The sequence below is a fragment of the Alexandromys fortis genome, unplaced genomic scaffold, assembly GCF_014885135.2.
Source record: "Alexandromys fortis isolate MF-2015 unplaced genomic scaffold, M_Fortis_MF-2015_v1.1 scaffold_157, whole genome shotgun sequence".
NCBI classification, from domain to species: Eukaryota; Metazoa; Chordata; class Mammalia; order Rodentia; family Cricetidae; genus Alexandromys; species Alexandromys fortis.
The window spans coordinates 3,732,939-3,756,486 of NW_026068041.1; the positions used below are offsets into that span (position 1 = coordinate 3,732,939).

Consider the following 23,548-nt stretch of genomic DNA (forward strand, 5'->3'; position numbering starts at 1 on the left):
ATCCAGTTTACTTAGGTATTTTTTATTTCTGCAAGCAATGTTGGGAAAACCCTAGCAACCATTGCTGACAAGCTGGCTGTCACATCAGCTATCCATTCCCTTTCCCTGGAGCCTTCTGGTGGGTCACTACTTCAGCAACAAAATAACCATTTGGTTTTGGCACATACTATCAGAATAGCATGGGCAAAACTGTAAAGAGAAATTCTAATACAGGAACCTGAAGGAGGCAGCAAAGATCAAGGTCTAGTATCATTCATTCATTCATTTTTGTTGCTGTTTTGTTTTTCAAGATAAGGTTTCTCTGTAGCTTTGCTGCCTGTCCTGGAACTCATTCTGTAAACCAGGCTGGCCTCAAACTCACAGAGATCTGCTTGCCTCTGCCTCCCGAGTGGTGGGATTAAAGGTGTGCACCACCCTTGCCTGGCTCATTCATTCATTTATTGAGGCAGGGTCTCTCTATGTATCCCTAGCAGGCCTGGAATTTGCTATAGACCAGGCTGAATGGAATTAAAGGTGTGCATTACCGCACTGGGCTCTTAGGTGCCTTTTCCTATGGACGTACACTGAGAGATTAAGATCCAAATCAGAAAGGCCTAATGTGGTAGAGAGCTAAAACGCCATTTATAAGGATGAAAATATCACTTATCAAACAAATGACATGTGAGGACCTCTGTTCATAGAGCATTATATCATGAGGACTGGTTTGAAACCAACTATTTGGTAGTATTTATAAACAATTCTACATGGTTACCACAGACTTACTGTTGGGCAGGATTGAGCCCGGTTCCAGATCAAATCAAACTTCTCTTTCTGCAAATTAGAAAAGAATAAAGTTAACTCACAAATAGGAAAACATGAAAAGTCACGATCAACTGAGTTTTCCAAGGCTGAATTCTAGAACTCTATTATGGCTGAAACAGGCTTTTAAGTTCTATCATTTACAAATTATCCTTATGACAAAAAGCAGGAAAAACCAGATGCATGCTTTGCTGCTCATTGCTACAAATTCTGTGTGAAGATGAAGTGCTTCATGCTTCAAAGTCTCCATGGAACCGGCTGAATCCAAGAGAGACTTGTGAAAGCCTGTTCAAACAATGAGTTGGAACGAATGATCTAAATCATAACAACAAGTACAGACTTTAGACTATGGAGTTCATGAAGACAAGAGTATATATGCGTAGGAAGTTAAAAAACAAAGGATAGGGATTTCTTCATAACCAAAAGGTCTGGCTTTTCCTTCTGTATGCATTTTCCTCCTTAATCTTACACATAAGCAAGTTGAAAATATAACTGTTCTTCAGTGTACTTTAAGGCTAGCCTCGAACTCACAGAGACCTATCTCTCAAGCACTGGGATTAAAGGTATGCACCACCATGCCTGGCGTAGAGTAAGATTTAATTTTAACTGGAGAAGACAGCTGTATCCTTTCTTAGTCGTAGACCTTAAGGGTAAGGCAATGGCCAGTGATCATCTCTAAGACAATTTCACCAAGGTAAAACCAAGAAAATGCCACTTGCTAAGGGGAAAACTGGAGAAAGGCCAGAAGGGAGCTCCAGGTCAGCTCAGGCATCTGCCATTTATAGACAAGAATGCTGGAGACAGTGTCTTGAATACCAGCAGTTTGGTTGGAAAATGAGAAGGAAATAAAATGTATCTGGAAACCACTCAGAAACATGAATTTACACTAGCCTCCCTGGTCAGAGACTTGGAAACATTTCTGAACCAGAAGGAGGGAAAGCAAAAGTCATAAATATACCACATGGAACATCCAATCTCTGGTGCTCAGGGCATAATAAAAACTCTTAGAGCTGTAAAGTGTAAGTTCTCAAGATGTCATAAACACAGGAAAAGTACAGGCAACTGCCCGAGAGGGCTAGAGCGCGGACCTTCATGCTGTAAAACTTCTACTTCCCCTTCAATTTACTTACAGGAATAACTGCGTAGACCGTGTCTTTTGCTGAAAAATACTGCTGCCAAATCTGTAATAAATAAATAAATACATAACTAATCTGTGACATATGGGTAATCTTTCCTTGTATGCCAAGGACTAGTGATAGCTTTCATTGGTCGAGAACTATTCTATCTGATAACAGGGAGGAAAACACACTGTAATGTCTTTACAACTAGTACATGATTGTAACAAATTTACTAACATATGCTCTTCTGAATGATTAAACTGTAATTCTTTAAAACTTCCTAAGATTCAGTTTTTAAAAATGTATATGTTTGTGTATACAGCACTATTTAGATGCCCTTGGGTTCCCTGAAGCTGGAGTTAAAGGCAGTTGTGAGCCAGCTGATGTGGGTGCTGGAAGCTGAACTCAGGTCCTCTGGAAGAGCAGAAAGTGCTCTTCACTTGTGAGTCATCTTTCCAAGCCCCAAACTGTACCTCTTAATAACTCTGGGGGCTGGAGAGATGGCCTAGTTAACAGCATCTACTGTTCTTGAAGAGAACCTGAGTTTGGTTCTTAGCATCCATCAGGCAACTTATGACTACCTGTAATTCCAGTGTCAGGAGACCAGTGGGATCCCAACCCTCTGGCCTCTGCAGGCTCCTGCACTCATGTGTACATACCCCCAGACAAGCAGACAACTGAAAACAATAAAAAGGCCTGGAAAGATGGCTCAGCAGTTAAGAGCACTGGTTGTTCTTGCAAAAAACCTGGGTTCAATTCCTACTGCTTTTATGGCAGCTAACAACCATCTGTAACCTCAGTTCCAGGGGATCTGACACTCTTTTGGCTTCCACAGGTACTGCATGCAGATGGTGCACAGATCTACATGCAGGCAAAACACCTATACACATAAAAAATAGTAATAAGATTAAAAAAATAACAAACTCTTGTCAAAGAAATTGCTTCTAGATTTCTGAAATAATTGTTCTCAGGATAGATCTTGTTGGTGATAGGTTTTTAGCAGGTTCTTTATCCCTTCCCAAACCCACCCCTCCCGAGTCAACTGTGGGCCTTCTCAGGGAGCAAGGATATGACCCTTTCAGAGTTTAGGGTCTATAGTCAACGGCCTGGGAGGCAAATGGTAGCCCTGATAATTTACTAGCTATTCTACCTTGGGCAAATCACTGAAACTTCTTAAATAATATCACTAAAACAGCAGTGATGCCAACCTCTCAGGGTTGTTATGAAGACTGACTGAACCAATAGAACCCCAAGACTGGCAGAATAGACACTAAAAATCACACCAGCTTTTATTGCTATATTTTAGGCAGCTCTTAAAATTTTGCTTCCAGAAAGTTCTACATATCAGGAAGAGATAGGGTCTGCTGGGTCTGACTAGACTACATAGTGGCCACAAGTCCTACCCCTCCTCCTGGCATCAAAGAAGGCAGAGGGTATAGCTGACTTTCATGATGCAAATACCCAAAAGTAGTGAATAGGTTTACATAGTGTAAAATTAGAGAACAGGGAAAAGGAAAAAAATAAATCCAGTTTTATAAACCTAGATGAGTTATTCTGGTGTCTAAGAAATACGTTTTTATGAAGTATTATACAGACATCGTAGCCATGCACTATTCCCCTTCAGCACATCATATGCACGTTTGCCTGTACTTTTCACTCCTATTGACTTTATTATCCCCCATGCCTTTTCACATTACTGGTTTTTACTGGAAAGCTTTCATTTTCCTATCTCTCATTTCCTTCTCCACCAATTCTTCCTAACATTCAAGGCTAAGTTTATATGCTCCCCCCCATTGTAATTTTCCTTCATTGCTTCAGTCAGAAGTTTTCCTATGAAATGTTTGCACCTCATGTCTCTCTAATGATCGTGCTGGCTACTTCTGTGTCAACTTGACAGAAGAGAGTCATTTGGAAGAGGGAGCCTCAGTTAAGAAAATGCTCCCACCAGACTGGCTTGTGGACAAACCTATGGTGCATTTATGTATATGACTCTTGTGCCTGCATATATGTATGTCACTGTATTTGTGCTAGGTTCCTAAGAAGTCAGAAGAATGTTGGATCCTCTGGAACTGGAGTTATAGATGGTTGTGAGATACCATGTGGATGCTGGAAATCAAACCTGGGTCTTCTACAAGAGCAGTAAGTGCTCTTAACTGCTGAGCCAACCCCCCAACATTTTCTTAATTTTCTTCGTGATCGATGTGGAAGGATCCAGCCTATTATGGATCTTGCCATCTGTCAGAAAAAAAAAAAAAAACAACCAAAACCAAAACAAACCAAAATAAAAAAAAAACAACCAACAAAAAAAACCAGGCTGAGCGAGGAAGTAAGCAATCCAACAGTATTAGATGATTGTGATGCTGGGATATAGCTCGGTAGCAGAGAACTTGGTTAGCATGCATGAGGTCTTGGTTCAATTCCCAGAATTGCTGGAGGATTGAAGCAGGGCTTGCAAGGGAAGGAAATTTGATTTATACTTTTCCACTTGTTACTTCCTTTTTGACTGAGAAATTTGAATATAGGTATATATAATAGAAAATAGGCATATAAATCAAACATTTACTGATAATAAATCATAAAGAAACATTCAAAATAATTCTCTCACATACATATAATTGTATACTATTGAGAGGGGTATGCTTATTTTTAAACAAATAACTGAATCTTGGCTGGAATTTGATATTATAGGATATAAAGAATCTTCAGTATGCTTCTGGTTATATTTTTTTAAATTTAAAATTGCCAATGTTGAGAACACTGCTTTGCATAAATATTCATTTTTAAACCCCATGTCTTTAAATTGAGAAAAACAGCACGTATTTCCTAGGGTGGACATTAGAATTTAACGAAGAAATACCAGTGAAGCAATAAGCATATGACTGCCTGTTTTATTATTCTTTTATTACTATGCTGTTAATCAGCACATACACTTAAAATATGACTCTTGGAAGTATAAAGAATGCTCAAATAGTTTCATACAGGCTAGAGAGAAAAAAACCTATTTTAAGGTATAAAAAAATGCAACAAACACCAGGCAGTGGTGGTACATGCCTTTAATCCCAGCATTTGGGAGGCAGAGGCAGGTGGATCTCTAAGTTTGAGGCCAGCCTGATCTACAGAGTGAGTTCCAGGACAGCCAGGGTTACACAGTGAAACCTGTCTCAAGAAGAAAAAAAAACTCCAACAAACAAACAAACAACAACAACAAAAACAACAAAACAAGCCATGCAAATCAAGGTACATAGAATGACGAAGAGGCAGGAGAGATCATGAGTGCTTCCTACGGGAAGGTTCAGGAAGCTTCTAGAGAAGGTCCTTAGGACACAATGCTAAGGAAGTGAACACAGGGTTAGGGGAGTGGTTGTCACTGGACACCTGCAAACAAGCTCCCAACACAGTAATTTTTCATTTATTTTAAAACATAGCTATAGCACTTACTCTGTGCCAGGATTTGTTCTGAGTGCTTCACAAATGTTAACTCTTAATTTTCAAATGGCTCAAGAAGTAGGTGTCCAGTAGTTATCACTTTACAGTGGTGCTTTAACCAGTACACTATCTTCTCTGCAAGGCAAGCAGAACCTTAAGCACACTCAGCTACGAGAAGGTGCAGTGGGTGCAGGGAAGGCGACCTGCAGGACAGCTCTGCTCAGCTATCCATCAGCACTGCCCAGGGAGCCTGTTGGAAAGGCAGTGCAGTGATCCAGGTATAGAGTTCTGATGATTTAAATAGTACATGGGCAACAGGAAGAAAAAAGAAAGGGCAAGCCTAAGTTGACTAGACATATGAAAGCATCTGGGATAGAAAACGGTGTCAGAAAAATGTGTGACCTTTTCTGTTCTCAGACTTGCTCAGAGCACATACTTCCAGGGAGTATACCTACTCATTTTCATTTATTACCTGTTTTATTTCCTCTGCAGTTTTGTCTTTCACCATCTCAATGTTAAAGATTGAACTGAGAGTCTTGAAAGAAAAAATAGCAATTAATATTTACAATTAACAACAACCCCAGCTTAATTCTGTCTAAAGCCTTGTAGAAAAGAATGTCAGCAGCGAAGCAGATTTTAGTAGGTACAGAATAAGCATTCGACACTCACATGCTCCGAGAATGTGAGTCTCTGCTCCCACACAGACCTTCACAGTTCTATTCCTGGGGAGTAGCTATTAGGTCATCAAGTGCTCCCCAAATGCTTGTCTCACCAGTGAGTCCTGCAGCACTTTGCAGCTGGTGAGAAAGAAGAAACCCTGGCTGCTGTTCTACCAGGAAGCTCCTTATCTGCACAATAAAGGGCAGGCTACAAATGGTGTTTTGATTTTGAAAGTTCCTTTCTATAGAAAGGAGAACACTCATTTCCTTCCATTTCTTGTAGCCTCCTTGGATTCACACTGAAGCTAGGGGTCATGTCAAGGACACAAAAATCTAGAAGTATTTCTCATCTCTACTGTTGAAAAAAAAATCACCTTATACAAAAAAAATCACTGAGCACAATAAATATGTTCAAATTTGCAGTCTCTTATTATAGATGTCCCATGTGACTTCAGACTCGGACTTCGGTATTTAATTAGAAACCTACCTTGTCCTTAGTGAATCCTTTGCTCACAGGCTGTTTCCCTGAGGCATCTGTCTGAAATACATGATGAGACAGGCTATTAAACTATCTTTCCTCATAAAAAAGGAAAAAAAAAAAAAAAAAAGAAAACCAAGTCACAGAAGTACTCAATCTCATTAAGTAATTCTGTACCTAAGAATTTACTTCTATCCACTCTTTATAACACCATACATACTATTCTAAGAGTTATTGTTTATAGATAATTTTCCTTCTACTAAGATCCTGAGATGCAAAGATGAGAAAGGGGTTGTTAGTAATCACTGAATCCCAGTATGAAAGTTCAATCTAATTCATGTGTTCCTTTACATTTCTTTTTGGGCTTTCTGTGCTTGGCCCTCTGACCTATTCCACACCAGCCATAGTGTGGGAAATAGAGAGATGTATTTTCTAAAACTAATTATTTCTGATAGCATTTCTTGTGGTAGGTGTCATCAACATTCTAGAATCCTGCTGAGTTCTCACTCTCTCTATTAATTCAGCTTCTGGTGATGGCTAATAGTCCCTGCTACACTGACTGGACTGTAAGGTGCCCAGGGACTTGCAGAGCACACCTCTGGTCAGTGTGAGATGGCATTTCCTGAGATGATGAGGTCATGAGGGCTCTGACCTGATGAATGGATTAATCTTCTGTTGGATTCATTGTATTATGAAATTGGGAAGTGATGAAGGATGGCTAACCTGAGGATGTATGTCATAGGGTCATGTCCTTAGGGGCTCTACCTTATCCCGGTCTGTTCTCATAGTCCCCTCTCTCCGATTCCTGAGCCCACACCCTAGTTGACATGATGTGCTGACACGTTTGAAACTGTGTGCCAGAACCATGTCCTCACTAATCCATCCATCATTCTGTCACAGAAACTTGGTAACAACTAACACACTTCCTCACTAAAGGGCCAGAAACGACTGAAAGTGGCCAAACCTGGCTGAAGTCGCTCCTGAATTTGTTCCATGCATCTCCCAGCTTGGAAGTTTTGAAATTATAGGTTGTAAAATCAATTTGGTGGATTGTCATCAGAATTATTCAGAAAATGAAACTAAGAATGGGCTCCCCAGGCATGATGGCTCACACCTGCAACACCTGCGATCTGAGCACATGGGAGGCCGAGGTGGGGAGGGCCCAGGTGAGACTGGTCTACAGGGTGAGAGCCAGCCTAAAAATAGAATAGGAATGTATTACATATCACAAGAGCGCTGTCCCATAAAAAATGTGTATGTTATACATGTGTATTCTAAGTAGCAGTGTAAATGTATTTCCTACTGCGGGTTATGGTCAAAGAGTTTGGAAAGCCTTGTCCTGGGTAGTTATACACACAGCTTTCCACGTGCTTTCTCCAACTCTGACTGCTCAAGGGTCCCAATGGCTAAGAATACATTAAGTTCTGATGATACTAGTTCACTCGATCTTTAGCATGATTCTGTGAGAAAGGTGTTAATAATATCATTTCTAATTCACAAATAGGCAGAACCGAGGCAGAGAGAAGTCACACAATCTGTCCATAATTACCGAGCTGGTAGCTAAAGGCTGTGATTGAGCCCCTGGCATGTGCTACCAGACCTGTCTTCTCAGCAGGGAAGCCATCTACCTCACTTCTTACATTCAATTGCCTCTGCAGTCATGTGTACATATTCACATGCACACACACCTACATACAGCAAAAAAAAAAAAAAAAATCTTGCTGGGTGTGGTGGTGTACGACTTTATTCCCAGCTACCAGAAAGTAGACACAAGAGAATCTATGAGTTCAAAGTCATCCTTGTCTACATGGCAAGTTCCAGGCCAGATTGACAGTGAGACCCTGTCTTTAAACTCTGGACCTCTACTGTAAACACTTCCCTGCTCCCTATAGCCCAGTGCCATGTGTACCTTGATTTGATCACTAGACTGCATTCCTTGTGAGCAGAGGCCATCCTTTCATTCCTCTACATTCCATCATGACTACAGGATCTTGCCCAGAAAGAACAGAACATGCATTTATTGATGAAGATCAGATGTTCAGGTTACTACCATCTCACCCATCAATGAGATCACTTCAAGGGTAAGGGCTGAGAGGAATGCTAGTAAACTTATAACACACAAAAGGACCAGGAAGGCCTTACCTTCTGCTCCACACATCTGATAAACTCACTTTGTTTGGAGTGCCCCACTGGTTGCTTCCGAAACTCACTGCGCTTCTCCAGGCGGGACTCAAAGGCAGCTGGGTCGGACCTGCCCAAAGGGAAATCAAAGGAATTTGAAATAACAAAGCATCATAGATCACATCCACAAAGACAGGACACAGGCATTATGAAGGTTTGCTTTCAGTTGTTAAGAACTGGGCATAAACCTGGAAGTCAAGAAAATGGAAAACAAAGCCAGCTCATCAACTATTAAGCCTCAACATTTTTTATCTCTTGCAGATTATTCCCAGGTGATGCATATGTTAGTTTCAGATACTTAAACATTGTAGATACTTATACTACTCAAGATAGAAAGAATACTTTAAGTCATATCGCTGGATCAGCTCTGCAGGCAGAAATCCTGTAGCACTCCTACTAGGTGTTAAGCTTTTACCTGAATATATTTAATTTTTGGCATCTCCCTCTATCCCTACCCTCAGATCCTGGGCTCCAAGTGAGTGCTTTGGGAGAAGAGTTAGTACCCAGTATCTCCCTGACCTATCCTCCAGAGAACCTGCAGACAGAACATCAGAATTCGCCTTTTATCTTAAAATGGGGACGCTCTTCTGGCTTGAAGGCCAAGCTGGGGCTGCCAGGAATACTTCAGAATGTGTAGCTGACCACGGATGTTTGGCTTTATATGCTAAGATGAAAACATCATCCTAGCTACTTGGCTGGGAGACACACAACACCATGGGTGAGGAGATAAAGTCATCTTGTTTAATCCTTTGGTACACCTTCACAGTCAAGACATATAGGGTACTCTCTCTTCCATTTGGATGTGACACCAAATGTCACTCTTTTCATTACTATGTAGATGGGCTGACCTTTTTCTTTCTGTCTGGAAGGACTAGGTAAGCGTGGCTAGCAGTCACAGATGTACCTGAGCTTGCCACAGTGGGGCACCCTGGGCAACAGAGCTCTTCCTAGGCGCCAGGGAAATATAGAAAATAACTAAGACATCGTCCTTACTTGAAACTTACTATCTAGTTGCAGATACGTAAATATGTACATGAGCACTACTGATCATTAAAACAAAAAAGTGCACAACAGCCCTAAATGACCGAGGTGGTTTCATGACTGTACTTTCGACTGTGTTGTTCTCATATCTGGAGCACATTTCACCCTTCCCATCCCTCCATTATCTTCGAGCTAGACCTAGACCATACTATTCGAAGTTTTGGTACTACATCAGGCGAGAGAGACTAGCAGGAGCTAGGGTGTGAAAGCTTTATGCGGAACACTAAGCTGTTTGGACACAGCACAGAATTCGATGGGCCATGTTCTGGAATATCAGTAGGTATAATTGTTGATGGGAATGACCTAGAGAAAGGAAAGAAATCATTATGGGCTCTTGAGTAAGGGTGAATGGAACCGCTAAGTATTCAGAGTGCGAGCAGACATCTCTTTGAAGATGCTGGTGGGTAAAAGATCAGTGAGAAATGGGTGGGGAGAACTGTGGGTCAAAAAACTATTTTAAAATAACAAATATTTGAGAATATCTAATGTTTGAAGGACAGTAAAAGTGCCCATTCATTTGTTTCATCGTTGCTTCAAAAAGTGTGACAGATCACGATGTTCATGTAAAGGGGACGGGAGGAGGGTTCCAAGACTAGAAGGGGTGAACGCTAGGTAGTTAGAGGATGATGTTGTACACGTGAAGAAGAAGAAATTAAGGGAGTGGAACTAAAATGAGACAAAATGCAGAGTTTACAGTCCTTTCAAATTGCCTTCCGACACCACCAAACTCTCTCTCAAAGCCCCTTGTCCATTTCGACCTTCAACTCATCCACCCGGAACTAGGCACCCACTATACCTATCTTAACAGCCATGACCCTACCCCATTTCTCCCGCTCAGTGCTGGGGATGCAACTCAAGGCCCTGCGCATCTTAAGCAAGTGCTCTTCCGCTCTAGGTTTTACCTTCTGGAAGCTGAAGCATTAGGAACCCTGGTTTGCGTCAGGCAAACCATAAGCAACTGTGCGACCTCCAGCAAGCCTCCGCCTCTCTCCAGACCCCCTACATTTCCTTAGTGAACGGGTTCAATGGGCGATCCAAAAGTAATTCTACTAGTTTTTGCAGCACTTTTCCCACTCCCGGTCTCCTCTCCGCTCAGCCAGGGACATCAGCTTGGAGCCTGGGAATCTGATCTCTTGGCCAGGTGTCTGCTCTGATTCAACATATGACCTTGAGCAAACCAAGTGCCTTTTCTGAGGGCTTCATTATCACATTTCTACAGAGGGGACAACTCTCTCGGAGCTGTCTTCCTCAAAGGGCTTTAATTAGAGTTCACCGGAGCCGTTCTGAGAACCAAGCACAAGGACAACTGTGGGAAGATCCAAAGGCGCTGCAGAGACCAGCGATGTGACCTTAGGCAAGGGACCTGGCCTCTCTGAACTAGGAAACAAACTATTGGGATAGTGGGGACACTACAAGCCCACCAAGGAGGGTAGTTTAGTAGTAGATGACGGAAGCTCTGCCCGCGCGCCTCGAGTGCCCACCCCCAACGCCCCGCCGGTCAGTACCGCACCTGCGCAGCTGCTGGATCTTGTCCCGGTAGCGGTCGTAGAAGGGGTTAGCTTCCAACTCGCTGACCCCGCTGCCGTCTGCTCCCCCAGAGGGCAGGCCGGAGCCCCGGCGTACCGGGAACACGCGCAGCTGCGCTGGTGACACGAGCCCCAACCCCAGGGCGCGGCTGCGAACTGCACACAGACCCCGGTAGAGGCCGGCCACCTGCAGGACTGCGGGGCACGCTCCACCCGCAGCAGACACCACGGCCGCCATGGCCGCCCGCGCCTCCCCCTCCCCCTCCTCTGGGGCGTCAGCCTCGGCCCCCGGCCCGCACGCCTGCTCCATCGCCTTCAAGGTCCGTGACGCCCGTGTTCCGCCACCGAGGTTCCGCGCGCGCAAGGTTCCGGGTGCCGGAGTGGAGAAGGGCAGCGACGCTAGGGGCTGGTGGCTCTCCTCTCTGCCCACAGGCTCTGTGGGTGTAGTGGTGTGTCTCCTCCTAGGAGTCTGCCGGGATTCACGTCCTTCCTCCCGGGACCAGCAGCCTCTGCGCGCCAAGCTTCTAGAAAACTGGCTTGGATCTTCGGGTCCTCGCTGGATTCGCCCCTTTTCTAAATTTACTTGGCTCTAGCTGTTAACAGTTCCTTTAGCAGCAGAGGATGTTTGAACATCACAGCTGAAGCTTCTCTTTTTTGGTTTCTATTTGCAGAAGGTCCCATTGGCCTCATACCCTATGAAGTAGGCACTACCCTCATTTTACAGACGGGGATGCTAAATTGGCTGTAAGTCATTAAAGCACGAATTCCACCTAAGAGCTGAACTATTTTTAAAACGCAGTGTCTCTGAAGTCTGGTTCCTTCTGTTTCTGGCATGTAATTAAACTACTCTCAGAGATGCTAGGCATTGCCCTTGACAAATCTTTATTCAGACTCTGTTTTCATCCTTAGAATGTGTTGGTTCCCCCACTTCCACCGAACTAAAATGTCACCATAGTCTTCACCTGTTGAACAAGATGTGAGCTTGGGGACAATGACATCATCTCCGTTTCACCTGCAGCCAGCAGTGTACCCTATGTGAGGGCAGCCACATGGAAGTCCTTATTTGGGCCTCGGTTGATAGGAACTCTTCCTGTGGCAGGAGCAGAGCCTCCAAACTTCAATGCAGCCTGCTGTTAGACATGAGACACCCAATGCTGGGACACCGCAGTGTGATTCTGAAAGTCTCGCTTTGCTGCTCTGCATCTGGCTCTGGATTCCTGTGCTCAAATAAGGCAACCACTGCCTTCCTCCTCCTCATCTAGAACTCCGTTTACATCTCAGCACCTCAGAGAGTCCTCTCTTGATGAACCTCTCCACCACTGAAAAAAGTATGTGCGTTGGGGTTGGGGAGACAATTGTGTGGCAGGCAGAAGACAATTTTGAGGACAGTTTTCTCTCCTTCCTCCTTTCCATGGTTTCCAGGGATCCAGCACAGGTCACCAGGCTCACATGGCAAGTGCCTTTAACTGCTGAGCCGTATCACCCCCATCTCCCTTTAGAGTATTTTTACTTGACTTCACCCTGTTACCGCCCTCTCCTTTTTTACAGAAGTCATCGCTAAAACTTTAGACCTGTGGTGGTCTGAGGGAGGACTACCCCATAGACTCGGGGTTCTGAACACTTGTTCCCCTGTTAGGGAGGCTGTGAACCTTTAGGAGGCAGAGCCTTTCTGGTGGAAGTGTATCACAGTGGGCAGGCTTTGAGAGTTTGTAGGCTTGCCCCACTTCCAGTTACTGCATTCTGCTTCCTGCATTTGGATAAGGATGTGGTCTTTCAGCTTCTTGCCGCATCCTCCTGCTGCCGCGCTGCCTCTGTCATTACGGACCCTCTCTCTGGAACTCTAAGCCAAAAAGATCCTTGTTCTATAAATTGCCTCAGTCATGGTATCTTTTTTTTTTATTTTTGTTTTTAATTTCTCCTATGGGCTTGATGTTAACACTAAAGTAGATTCTGATTTTGACTCTTAATACAGTACATTGTTATACACATTTACATAATATTTGCAGAATCTCTCTTTACCAATTTTTTCATGCTGGCTGTGACCTGAAGGAAATTTCCTTTTAATTTTTTTATTAAAAAAGAAAACAAACTATCTTCTTTCATTCTGCATACCAATCCCAGTTCCCACTCCCTTCACCTTCTTCCCCACCCTCACCCGCACCCCATCCACTTCTCGGAGAGGGTAATTTTTTTATTAGAGCAACAGAAAAGTAACGAATGTAAGCACAATGCTTACATAAATCCATGGAGTTTACATTTTAGTGGGGGAAGGATAAAGTGACAATGCTCGTATGTAGAAAAAAACAAAGGGCGAGGAGAGACACAAACAGGGGCATTGCCCGAGCACAAGATCTGAGTGAGTGAGGAGACAGAGGCAGAGTTGAGGCCCATGGGTGGCTTTGGAGGCTGTGGCTAACTGGCTTTTATCCAAGCGGGATGGGAAATTGCCATAGGCTTTGAGCAGAGGAGTAACATGGCCTACTTTCAAAGGGTCATCCTGATGGTGGAATTTGCTCCAGTATGTGAAGCAAATATGGAAACTTCTAAGGGTGAGTAATTTTCCTACTCTAAAACCAAGAGTAAGTATAACTTAATTGAAAGTAAAGAAGGATGACAACCAAGCTGTTGGGGATGTGACTCTAAAGTTCCAAGGTGTGTTCCAGGCTGGAGGGATGAAGTTGTGAACTATCGTGGTGTTTGTGTTCTTTAATGTTAGGAATGCGGATAAGTTCCCTGAGGAGGGAGTGTAGATAGAATGCTAACACTTAGAGACCAGGAGAAAAGGAAAGCACCAACAAGGCGGAGGAAAAGTGGGGGCAATAGGTAGAACAGAACTCTGTAAACAGTGCTGCTCTGGTTTGAATCTGAAATGACCTCAACGAGCTCAAAATACCACCTGGTGGCACTATTTTGGGAGGCTGTGGAAACTGTGAAGAGGTTGGCCAGAAGGTCGCAAAGGGCAGGACTTTGAAGGTTATGGCTCAGACCTGGGCTCTGGCCCTGCACTGAGCTTCCCGTTTGCTGCGATGTGAGCGCCATATGAGCAATGCTCTTCTACCACACGTTCCTCTGCGGCTGCATCTTCTGCCACACGTTCCTCTGCGGCTGCATCTTCTGCCACACGTTCCTCTGCGGCTGGGTCTTCTGCCACACGTTCCTCTGTGGCTAGGTCTTCTGCCACATGTTGTCTGCGGCTGGGTCTTCTGCCACATGTTCCTCCGAGGTGGGGATGTTCTGCCCATCCACATGGGATCAGGCAACTATGGACTGAACCCTCTGAACCAGGAGCTAAATGAAACCCTTCCTCTTTACATGGTTTCTGTCTGGTATTTAGGTCAGGGAAATACAAAAGCAACCAAGAGTGTCTCAAGGCACAATGGGGGCTATAAAGAGAAAAACTAAATGGTAAGAATTCAAGTTAGGACAGGTTGGTATATCCTTCTGTAGGTTGATTTAGGCTTAACTTGCAAGGGCTTTCTAACTGAGCTGCCCATAAATAGATCAAGCTATCTTACGAAGCGATAAGCAAGGCCCTAGCTTCAATAAATCCTGGGAGATTGGTTGCTGGGTAGGTGAGCCCTGGCCTCCTCAGGGCTCAGGCAACCTGAAGGGAGTTGGACTAGACAACTCTTCTGGGAAGAGAAGCTACTTGTTATACTGCAGGGGATTAGGGGGGTACTCAGTGGGAAAATGAGAAGCATGAGCAAAACTCCCAAGGTGGTGTGTGTGTGTGTGTGTGTGTGTGTGTGTGTGTGTGTGTAGGGGAGGGGCTCTGTTGGGCTGGCCAGAAGGGAATGGAGTGTGAAGGACAAGGAGGGAGGTTAGGCTGGAAAAGACTGGAGGAGATTCCTGCAGGGCCCAAGACACTTGCCAGCACTTGTTGAAGAAATGAAACATAAATAAAAGAGACTGTAGGAGCCAAAGGAGGTGCTGACTACTTGGTTCCCTTGAGCCAGTTTTCTTCTGACAACTTCGCCCAAGATTTGTTGAGGGCAGGCGTGCCCAGTGTTCTGTGTGCTCTCTGTCCCAATTGGCATTGGGGAAGGTATCCAGAGATGTTTCCTTAATCATTAACTACGTGGTTAGCTCCTTGAGAGTGCCAGGGCCCTTTCCTGGGGGCTAGTTCTACTGGTTCACTGCAAGGGTGAGGGCAGACAACTCTCCTGGTGGCTTGGTCTTTGGTAGAAGCAGTAGGTAATGTTTATGAGATGCCACTGGATGGGTTCCTCCCATCCATTAACAGGACTACTCCACAAACATGGCCCCTGGAATGCCTGGTGGACAGAACCCGGTGACCTTTCCTTTAGGGAACAATGAGGCCTGGGCCTTCTGAGGACTCCTATTGGTGGAAAGAATTTCTTCTCCCCAGAGCGATAGGCTGGACGCTAAGGCTGACCTTTATGGATTCCCAAAAGGAGGACCTGAGCCTCCCTGACAGTAAGTAAGGGACCTCTAGTCCCTGCCCCTCACTTTGTGCCCTTAACATGGGGGACAAATAGGGAAAATATTTTGCATGGACAAAGGAGTAGTGGCTGCTTGGGGTGCTAAGCAATTAGATGGTAATCTTTCCTAGAAACATAGGACTCCTGAGATGCCGACTTAGCTCTTATGATTTCTAGACCTAGTGTTTCTTATCTGTAAATAGCTAAAATGGTCCTTTAAAGTAACTTGGAAGTCTAGCAAGAGAATGAGGAGGGAGGGAAGGAGTTGAGAGAGTAATGGTGTTGAGGGCAAGAGAGGCATGAGGCCTTACTTGAGCACATCAGATTTCTTTCTCACTGCCTTAGTGTGGATCTCCTTGTGCGTTGGATTCCTGGGGTCCTCGCTAATAGGCAGCTGCATACTCTTTCTGCATTGGAAGAAGAACTTGCAGAGAGAAGAACACGCCCAGCAGTGGGTGGAAGTGATGAGAGCTGCCATGTTCACCTACAGCCCACTGCTGTACTGGATAAACAAGCGGCGTCACCATGGCATGAACACAGCCATTAATACTGGCCCTCCCTTTGCTGGCACCAAGACCGAGACTGAAGTTCAGAATTCAGATTCTTTATGGGAGCTGGAGATCTCTGAAGGTGGGAACTGTATTGTGCAAGACAGCAGTCCTAGAGGTGAAGCCGCTGGTCCCTTGCGACATGCTTTGGTGGATCCAAAGCAGCCCCAGCCTTCAACAATGCCACAGCCTTGGACTGACTCCCCAATCCCATTACCCATTTTTCAAGAGGCGCCCTTTGCCCTGTCCCTCCGCAACCTGCCTCCCATGCTGAACCACTCTGTCTCCTACCCTTTGACCAACTACCCTGAGAAGAAAGCTCATTTCTGTTCCCTCCCCATACTGGCCCATGGAACAAACTGTTTTAATGACAAGCCCTTTGCTTCAGAACTGTAGTCTCTTCTCATTGAGGGTGGGAGCTGCAGGTACCAAAGGCTCCTTTTTGGTAGAAAGCAGAAATAACCTCAAGGTTATTTGGTATTGGCAAAGAGGTTAGAGCCATCTGGACATCACATCAATAAATTTTTTTTTTAAAAAAAGTCTAAGTCTCTCCCCTGTCTCATTAGTTCCTAGAAGGACAATGTCTTTAGCATGTGACTATAGCACTTTGCAAATCAATCTGGTCACGAGTTTCACTGTTGCATGTTCCGGGAACTGAATGAAGGTTAGCATTTGGGAGACACGCTGAACCAATACTTGTGGCTGGACTCAATATCCCTCCAGCCAGTATTCAAGCCCAAACGAGTGCTAGGCTCTGACCTAGGCAGGCCTCCAGACACTACTGCTCAGCAGGGTTGGGAAGCACAGGGGCCATAAGAGGACATTGTTGGAGGCTGTGGTGACCCACGCTGGCTATGCCATAGGCCTAACAAATGCCAAGACAGTATAGCTGGACTGTTATTTGCCATGTATTGATTCTTAGATGGCTGTCTTTGTCCTGTATTTCTAATATCCCCAAGCATGGTGCCAACCAGCTGCTATTCAGATCCTCCTGTCAGGAGATGCAGACTCGGGTTCTCCGTGCATATGCCTTCACTGTTGCATGGCTAGCTCTCCAGTTCACATTTTTTTCTGGCATCTAACTTCCTAGTAATTCTACCTACCATACCCCACGGTGTATTTGCATGTCTTGTTAGAACACTGATTAAAAGCATTAGTGTGTGGAGGTTGTCATTAATTGACAGACTGGTTGGTCAGTGCATCTTCTAGAATTACACCTAGTTTGTATCTTATCCTTCCTTTCCTCCTCTACTCCCATCTTCTTTGAGATGGGGGCTCACTATACTCCAGGCTGGCTTGCGTAGGTAGGCTAACCCTTAAACTCCTGCTCCTCCTGCCTCAGTCTTCTGAGTGCTGGATTTCAGGTTTGCATCCTCATACTTGGCTTAATTGCTTATATCTTTCTTTAAATTTTTCTTTAATTTTATGTGTATGGATGTTTTGTCTTCATGTATGTCTGTGCGCATGGAAGCGAGAAGAGGACATTAGATCTCCTAGAACTGGAGTTACAGACAACTGTGGACCTCTATGTGGGCGCTGGGAATTGAATCTGGGTCCTCTGGAAAACCAAGCAGTGCTCTTAACGACTGAGCCACTTCTATAGCACCATTTCTATCTTTCCTAAAGATAAACATGGCGCCTCAGAAGATCCATTACATGGGAATGTTACCATCTTCTGCAAACAACCCTTAAAGGACTGATGATTAACACTGCCTTTAACACTACCAGTTCTAGGATTAGGAGTGGCTCAGCCACAGAATAGGAATTTCTCCTTTTCATCCCCTGCTCCCCCCGAACCCAGCACTGGGGATTGAACATGGATTTGTGCATGCCTGGCAAGAGCTCTATCACTGAACTATGTCTTTCCAGACACCCTTTCACTAGGGAAATGAGCCAAACCCGTGTTTGTGAATGGTGAGTGGAAGGTCCTCAGATTTTGTGTGTGTATGGTAAGGGAGAGAACAGGATTCCCAGAACTTGGTAAATATGTAGTTAATTTTTTTTGTGTATATATAAAAGTCCCAGTCCTGTCTACACAAACTCTCTAGCAATGGGTTTTAGGCCCTTATCTTTCTTTTTTACTTCCTCCAATCCAATGGAACTTAAAAAAAAAAAAAACCCATGTTCTTTAAATAGAATCTGAAAACAAAAACAGGTCCATATGGAGCTTTGGATGGACACCAGTGCAGCCTCAGTCCTTGCCCCACCTTGCTCCCTCTCATCCTGAATCTACCCAAAGCCTGAGCTCTGCAGCCTTCACTACTCAGGTCAAACACTGTAATCCTTTCATGTCTTCTTTGAAAAACAAAACAAGCAAAGAAAAACCCAACAATGCATTTCATTAGGGTTGCTTACCAGTGGCTACACTAATTACTTACAAAAATAAATGTCCCATCCAGGACAACCATGAACTGCATTTAAGTCCTCAGGGAGGGGTGGGGCCTCATGAGCTCCTTTCCTGACCTATGACCGGATGTTGGCAGGTCCAGTCTTGTGTAGGTGATCACAACTACAGTGGATCTGAGAGCACAAAGCCACATCAAGTTCATTGTTAGTATTCTATCCCCTGCCCTACCTATTCCAGCTCGTGTATTCCGTCTACCCCTTCTACAATGGGCCCTGAGCCTGGAGAGGACATATGTCAATTATGGATGGACATTCAACCCTCACTTTGGGTGGTTCCCAGCCAGAGACTTTAGGTTGGGCTTGCGATACTAGTACTGAGTTCCCTGTTGTCACGTGGGCACATCTTGCCTGGCGGTCGGTAGCACGGTACACAGGATCCACAGCTGATTGCTGATGGCTTTTCTCTCCCACAGCCTGGAGAGACCTCCATGCATTAGGAGGGCTACCAAGCCATCAGGAAGGAAGCTTCCTGTCCAATTCCAACTTGATTTCTGTCCCGTAAACAGAGTATGTGGTGTCTTCAGCAAAGGAGTATTGCGGGCGGGTCACACAAAGGGGTCTGGCAGGTAGCCAACAGCAGAGACAATTCTTGCAGGGTTTTTTTTTTTTTGCCTCAGGAGCGAGCCTTCTTGACAAAACATGGTAATTCCTAAGGCGGAGTCTTGAATACTGTCTTGTGATACTAATAACTTTTGATTTTAAGCGGAGGCAGAAAGCAGTTCACAAAAATCGGGATTAGGAAAGCAGGGAAGATTTTAGTCAGACACAGTGAGAGAAAGGAAATGTTTTATTTAAATTAAAATGGCTATACTGATAGGAAGTCAGTAAAGCTCAAATGAAGTCATGGAAACCTTGAATCCACTCCCTAAACAGAATCAAAATTGCTTATACATTGCCAAAATAGCTCCATTAATATAAAGTAGATTTACATTTCTTAATATGAGAAAACAACAAGGTAGGTTAGGTTCATATAACAAACAATACATGCTCTCTCCAGTCTCAGGAATACCCAAATGTATTCTGGCTTGACTATGAGAGAAGGGACCACATCTCGATGGCTGGTAAGCAAGCCAATGAGGTGTGCAGCAAACAAAAGCTGTCACTAGAAACAACTCAACAGGCCATTATGAGTGTGAGCCTATCACAGTCAAAATCTTCCACTGTGACCGCGGGCACCAGAGAGGGAGGCTGATAGGGCTGTGTCCAGAAACGACAAAGAGAAGGCTACACCGGAAGGGGAAAGAGCCGGCAGCGAAATGCGACTGTCCACTCCTCAGCTCTTTCGCATCAGACTCATTCTCAAGTGCCAAGCATTGTTCTGCTCCTTAAATGCCACTGCAGTCATCTCTAAGCTAGGTCCTTTTTTTGAGACAAGATCTCACTGTGTAACTCAGACTTGGCTAGAACTCATTATTTTCCTGCCTCAGCCTCCCAAGGGCTGGAGTTACAGGCATGTACTACCATGAATAGCTTGAGGAAGATTATTCAGCAAATATAATGCTGGATGGTACACAGCAATGGAGCGAAGGGCCAGGGAGCTATGTTTTAAGAAACTAATGTGGTAAGCACTCAAGAGCTGCTGATTGGCAAGGCCACAGGATTTAAACCCAAAGCCAAACTCACCACCACCATCCGGTTCTTCTCCTAGAGGTGATCTGTGGCTGGTGAAGCCTGACTAACAGAAGGCACCGATGCACAAGTTAACAGTATACAAATGAAAACCCCAGTCTGCACTGAGTGATAGGTGTCTGGTGCTCCTAAGCCAGTGAGCCTCTCCAATTTTTAGCAAAGGAGGATAAGATGCCTACCTCTACCCAGGAGATCTGGTAATGCCTCAGGCAGGATGAGTTATCATAGGCCAGAGGACAGTTACGGATACCTCTGGCCAACTTGGTAGGGTAGGGGAGGAGACAATGCATGGCTCAGGGGTAATGCTGGCAGACAAGCTTGAAGGAAGAAGAACAGAAAAAAGACCAAGAAACAAACCCTGCTTCCCCCCTGAAAGCATATACCACAAAGAGTTAAGGTGTCTTGAAAGTATCTGCCTACAAATAAAAACTTAAAACTGAAAAGGACAAGCTACATTACCCTCAGTATATATCATATAAATCAGTTCTCAAAAAAAAAATACCTTCCAGGTACAGACATACTATTTATGTTACAATATATACAAATATAGCAGAATAATTCAATTTATTGCTAGAACTTTATTTGGTTATTACAAAATCTGTAAGTGTATATACCTATATATTAAAAAGAGGGGAGTACAGAAGGCAGCCAGAAGAGCAAGAGTTACCTTCGATTACTAAAGTGCCAGGTTAATGTTGAAGTATATTTTCAACCTTTCCAAGAAAGTGAGAGCATAGATGGGCAAGGCAAACGTTAAGGCAAAAACTTTAAAGAGGAAGAAACGTGAGATAAGAAGACAAATGCACAGGAAAACTTTATCTTGCCTTCACTGAGTTTTAATATTTCTACGGAAAAGAAGCCAACACCAAGATGAATAGCATGTAAAGGAAATAAAATACAAAACCAAACCAAACCAAACTCAAACATCTTTAAAGGTTTAAGGTTACTAGACTATCCACAGCTGACAGGGCAACTGGAACACAATTACACAGGAATGATCAGTACAAAGAAGAAGCCTGCAGCACCGCAGCTTCTCCAGTGTTTCTTTCCCTGACTGTTGCGGTGAAGCGAGGTTCTGTGTGGTCTTCCTCTCATGGTGCCCAGAGACACCTAAGAACAACACCGGAAGTGCTCTCAACATATAGTGACATTGGTGACCTTCTAGTCAGACCTGTCATGACTTGCCCACAAAGTATGCAAAGGGGAAAGCATTGTACTTGTTTTTTTAGATCTGGAAAAACTGCCAACATCACCAGGAGGCCCCTGCTCCAAGCCTGCTTGGCACTGAGGCATCCTCTGGACAGAAAACCTACAGCTGCTTCTGATTGAACAACCGTGAACAGAGCATGGGATTTCACATTTCATTGAACTGCATTTGCCTTTCAGTGTCCCGCCAAGAAATAAAGCAAATTCTTGGGTAGTTCAGATGTAAAATTTCAGAGGGTGTTGTTTCCCGAGTCAAAACTCAGAGCTGTTCTCTAATGCTCTGGACAACTAATTTGATATAGTGACCAAGGACATGAGCCTTTGCCTTCCAGACTGGAGATGGTGCCACAGGTAGGCAGTTACAACTTTAAGGTAGTCTTGAGTGTGTTGGTAGAGAAGACAAAATCTAGCTTGCTTGAGGGGAAAACATAATTCCCCACCGAATAACCTTTATGCTCATAAACTTTGAGAGATAATTAAAAATGAGGGAAATCTCAATAAGACTTCTCTGGTTTTTATGTTAGGAATAGGAGCAATGACCTAGAATTTGATTTTCCTGCACCTGGAGCTGGCATCCTCTGCACAGCTTCCACTCTGAACTGATGCGCCAGCTCCCTGACCAAACAAACCCGATGGTGGCACCAAGGCCTTTGAGGGTTACCTGAAAGAGATGTGAACAGTTTCAGCCACCACCTAGGGCAGACTGTCAATCACACACAAATCATTTGTTCATCCGGTTCAAAGCCCTTCTTCCGACTCTCTATACAATATGCACAACCTTTCATTTTGTGTATTTATAAACAGAAAAGACTCATCTTTCAAAGAAAAGACATATTCTGAAGTTCCATAAAGTGCAGCTAATTTAAGGCAGATTCATATGAAATATAAACAGTGACTTATTATCTCTATATATACACTTTCCAACTTTAAAAGATAAAGTCTCTTCCCCTCAAAAACAGGAAAGAGATAGAGGGCTTTATTATTTTTCTCCTGGCAACTTTTAAGTTACAAGATATTTCTGGCTTCAGGAAATCATAGATTTCCAAACATCATATTATAAGTAAATTTTTTTAAAAAAATAACTTTTTTAAATAGCATTTTCAAACAAGTTAAAAGGTGGCAATGTGTCTGCTACAATAGTGTGAAGGGCTGGAAGGCTGATGGATAAGTCAAGAGGTTTTTTTCTTTAAGGTAAGTAGATTTTAGGTAGTCCAGGGTACACATCCATTTCAAAATATGCCCGTTGATACTAGATACCTAAAGCTACTCTTAGCTCTTGGAAGGAGTATCTTCCATCTCCATTGGAATCAAAGGCTCTCAAGCTCTCTGGTCTTGGCATGCCAGAACCTAGGGAATTCCAGATTTCTTGATAGGTCAGCATCCCATTCACCGCATCTTGACCAGCCTTGTGGAATAAATCCTGAAGGTCTGTTAAACAGGAATTAAAAAGCAGACATTAGATGTTTGTGCACACAGTTAAAAGTAGCTTCAGCTATCTCCAAAGCATTAAAAGAAAAGCTACTTTGCCAGGTGTGGTTGTCAAATACATTTAATGGTAGCATTTGGGAGTAGGTGGGTAGAGGCAGGCAGATCTCTTTGGACTTGAGAATAGCCTACTTAGTAGTTCCAGGCCAGCCAAAGCTACGTGGTGAGATCTTATCATCGTACAAACAAACCTTTCCCCTACAAAACAAAACAGTTCTCCCAACTTTGCTTCAAAAAAAAATGTTCTTGGGAACCGGACGCGCACGGCGGGCGACGTAGCTGGCGCAGCGGCCGGGACCGGCGGGTACTGACACAGTGGCAGACAACGCAGGCGACAGGGACCAGGGCAACACCAAGAGCAGATCGCCCCAGGACAATTAAATCAAAGAGGTAGGCCTTTGGTTGGCGAGGTCCCGGGCAAACAGGGAACCTGGTTCTTTTCCTGAAGACCCGTCTGAGGGGTGAGAGGGATCTTGGCCCCTGGCAGGAGCCAGGAAACAGAACGAGGGAATTTTGCAAGAGGAGCCTCTGGCCAGCAGGGAAACCTGATCTGGTTTTAAAAGACCAATTAGAGATCGTCAATAGGAGGAGATGGGCAGGCGCCA

General features: G+C 44.2%; 3 protein-coding genes across 4 annotated transcripts in view; 1 reads left to right on the forward strand and 2 right to left on the reverse strand.

Moving 5' to 3' along the window:
* Atpaf1 (ATP synthase mitochondrial F1 complex assembly factor 1) overlaps nucleotides 1–11,708 on the reverse strand; it is a 23,969-nt gene extending 12,261 nt beyond the window's left edge. The window contains exons 1-6 of one of the 2 annotated variants that reach the window (XM_050165698.1): nucleotides 11,212–11,708; nucleotides 8,622–8,730; nucleotides 6,489–6,539; nucleotides 5,815–5,877; nucleotides 1,929–1,979; nucleotides 763–810 (exon numbers count right to left, since the gene is read on the reverse strand). In XM_050165698.1, coding sequence (XP_050021655.1) covers nucleotides 763–810; nucleotides 1,929–1,979; nucleotides 5,815–5,877; nucleotides 6,489–6,539; nucleotides 8,622–8,730; nucleotides 11,212–11,537 — 648 coding nt within the window. In that variant the 5' untranslated portion in view covers nucleotides 11,538–11,708. Of the gene's footprint in view, nucleotides 1–762; nucleotides 811–1,928; nucleotides 1,980–5,814; nucleotides 5,878–6,488; nucleotides 6,540–8,621; nucleotides 8,731–11,211 lie in introns of those variants that run through there. The other variant, XM_050165699.1, reaches the window with a different exon arrangement.
* Nucleotides 11,709–14,642: 2,934 nt separating this feature from the next.
* Nucleotides 14,643–16,719, forward strand: Tex38 (testis expressed 38). The gene is made up of 2 exons (XM_050165722.1): nucleotides 14,643–15,664; nucleotides 16,015–16,719. Exons 1-2 carry the CDS (start codon nucleotides 15,541–15,543, stop codon nucleotides 16,611–16,613), a joined length of 723 nt encoding a protein of 240 aa, XP_050021679.1. The 5' UTR covers nucleotides 14,643–15,540; the 3' UTR covers nucleotides 16,614–16,719.
* Nucleotides 16,720–19,392: 2,673 nt separating this feature from the next.
* The window catches only part of Efcab14 (EF-hand calcium binding domain 14), a 49,263-nt gene continuing 45,107 nt past the window's right edge, over nucleotides 19,393–23,548 (reverse strand). The window contains exon 10 of the mRNA XM_050165640.1: nucleotides 19,393–22,886. Within this exon, the coding sequence (XP_050021597.1) occupies nucleotides 22,708–22,886 (179 nt within the window). The 3' untranslated portion in view covers nucleotides 19,393–22,707. The remainder of the gene's footprint in view (nucleotides 22,887–23,548) is intronic.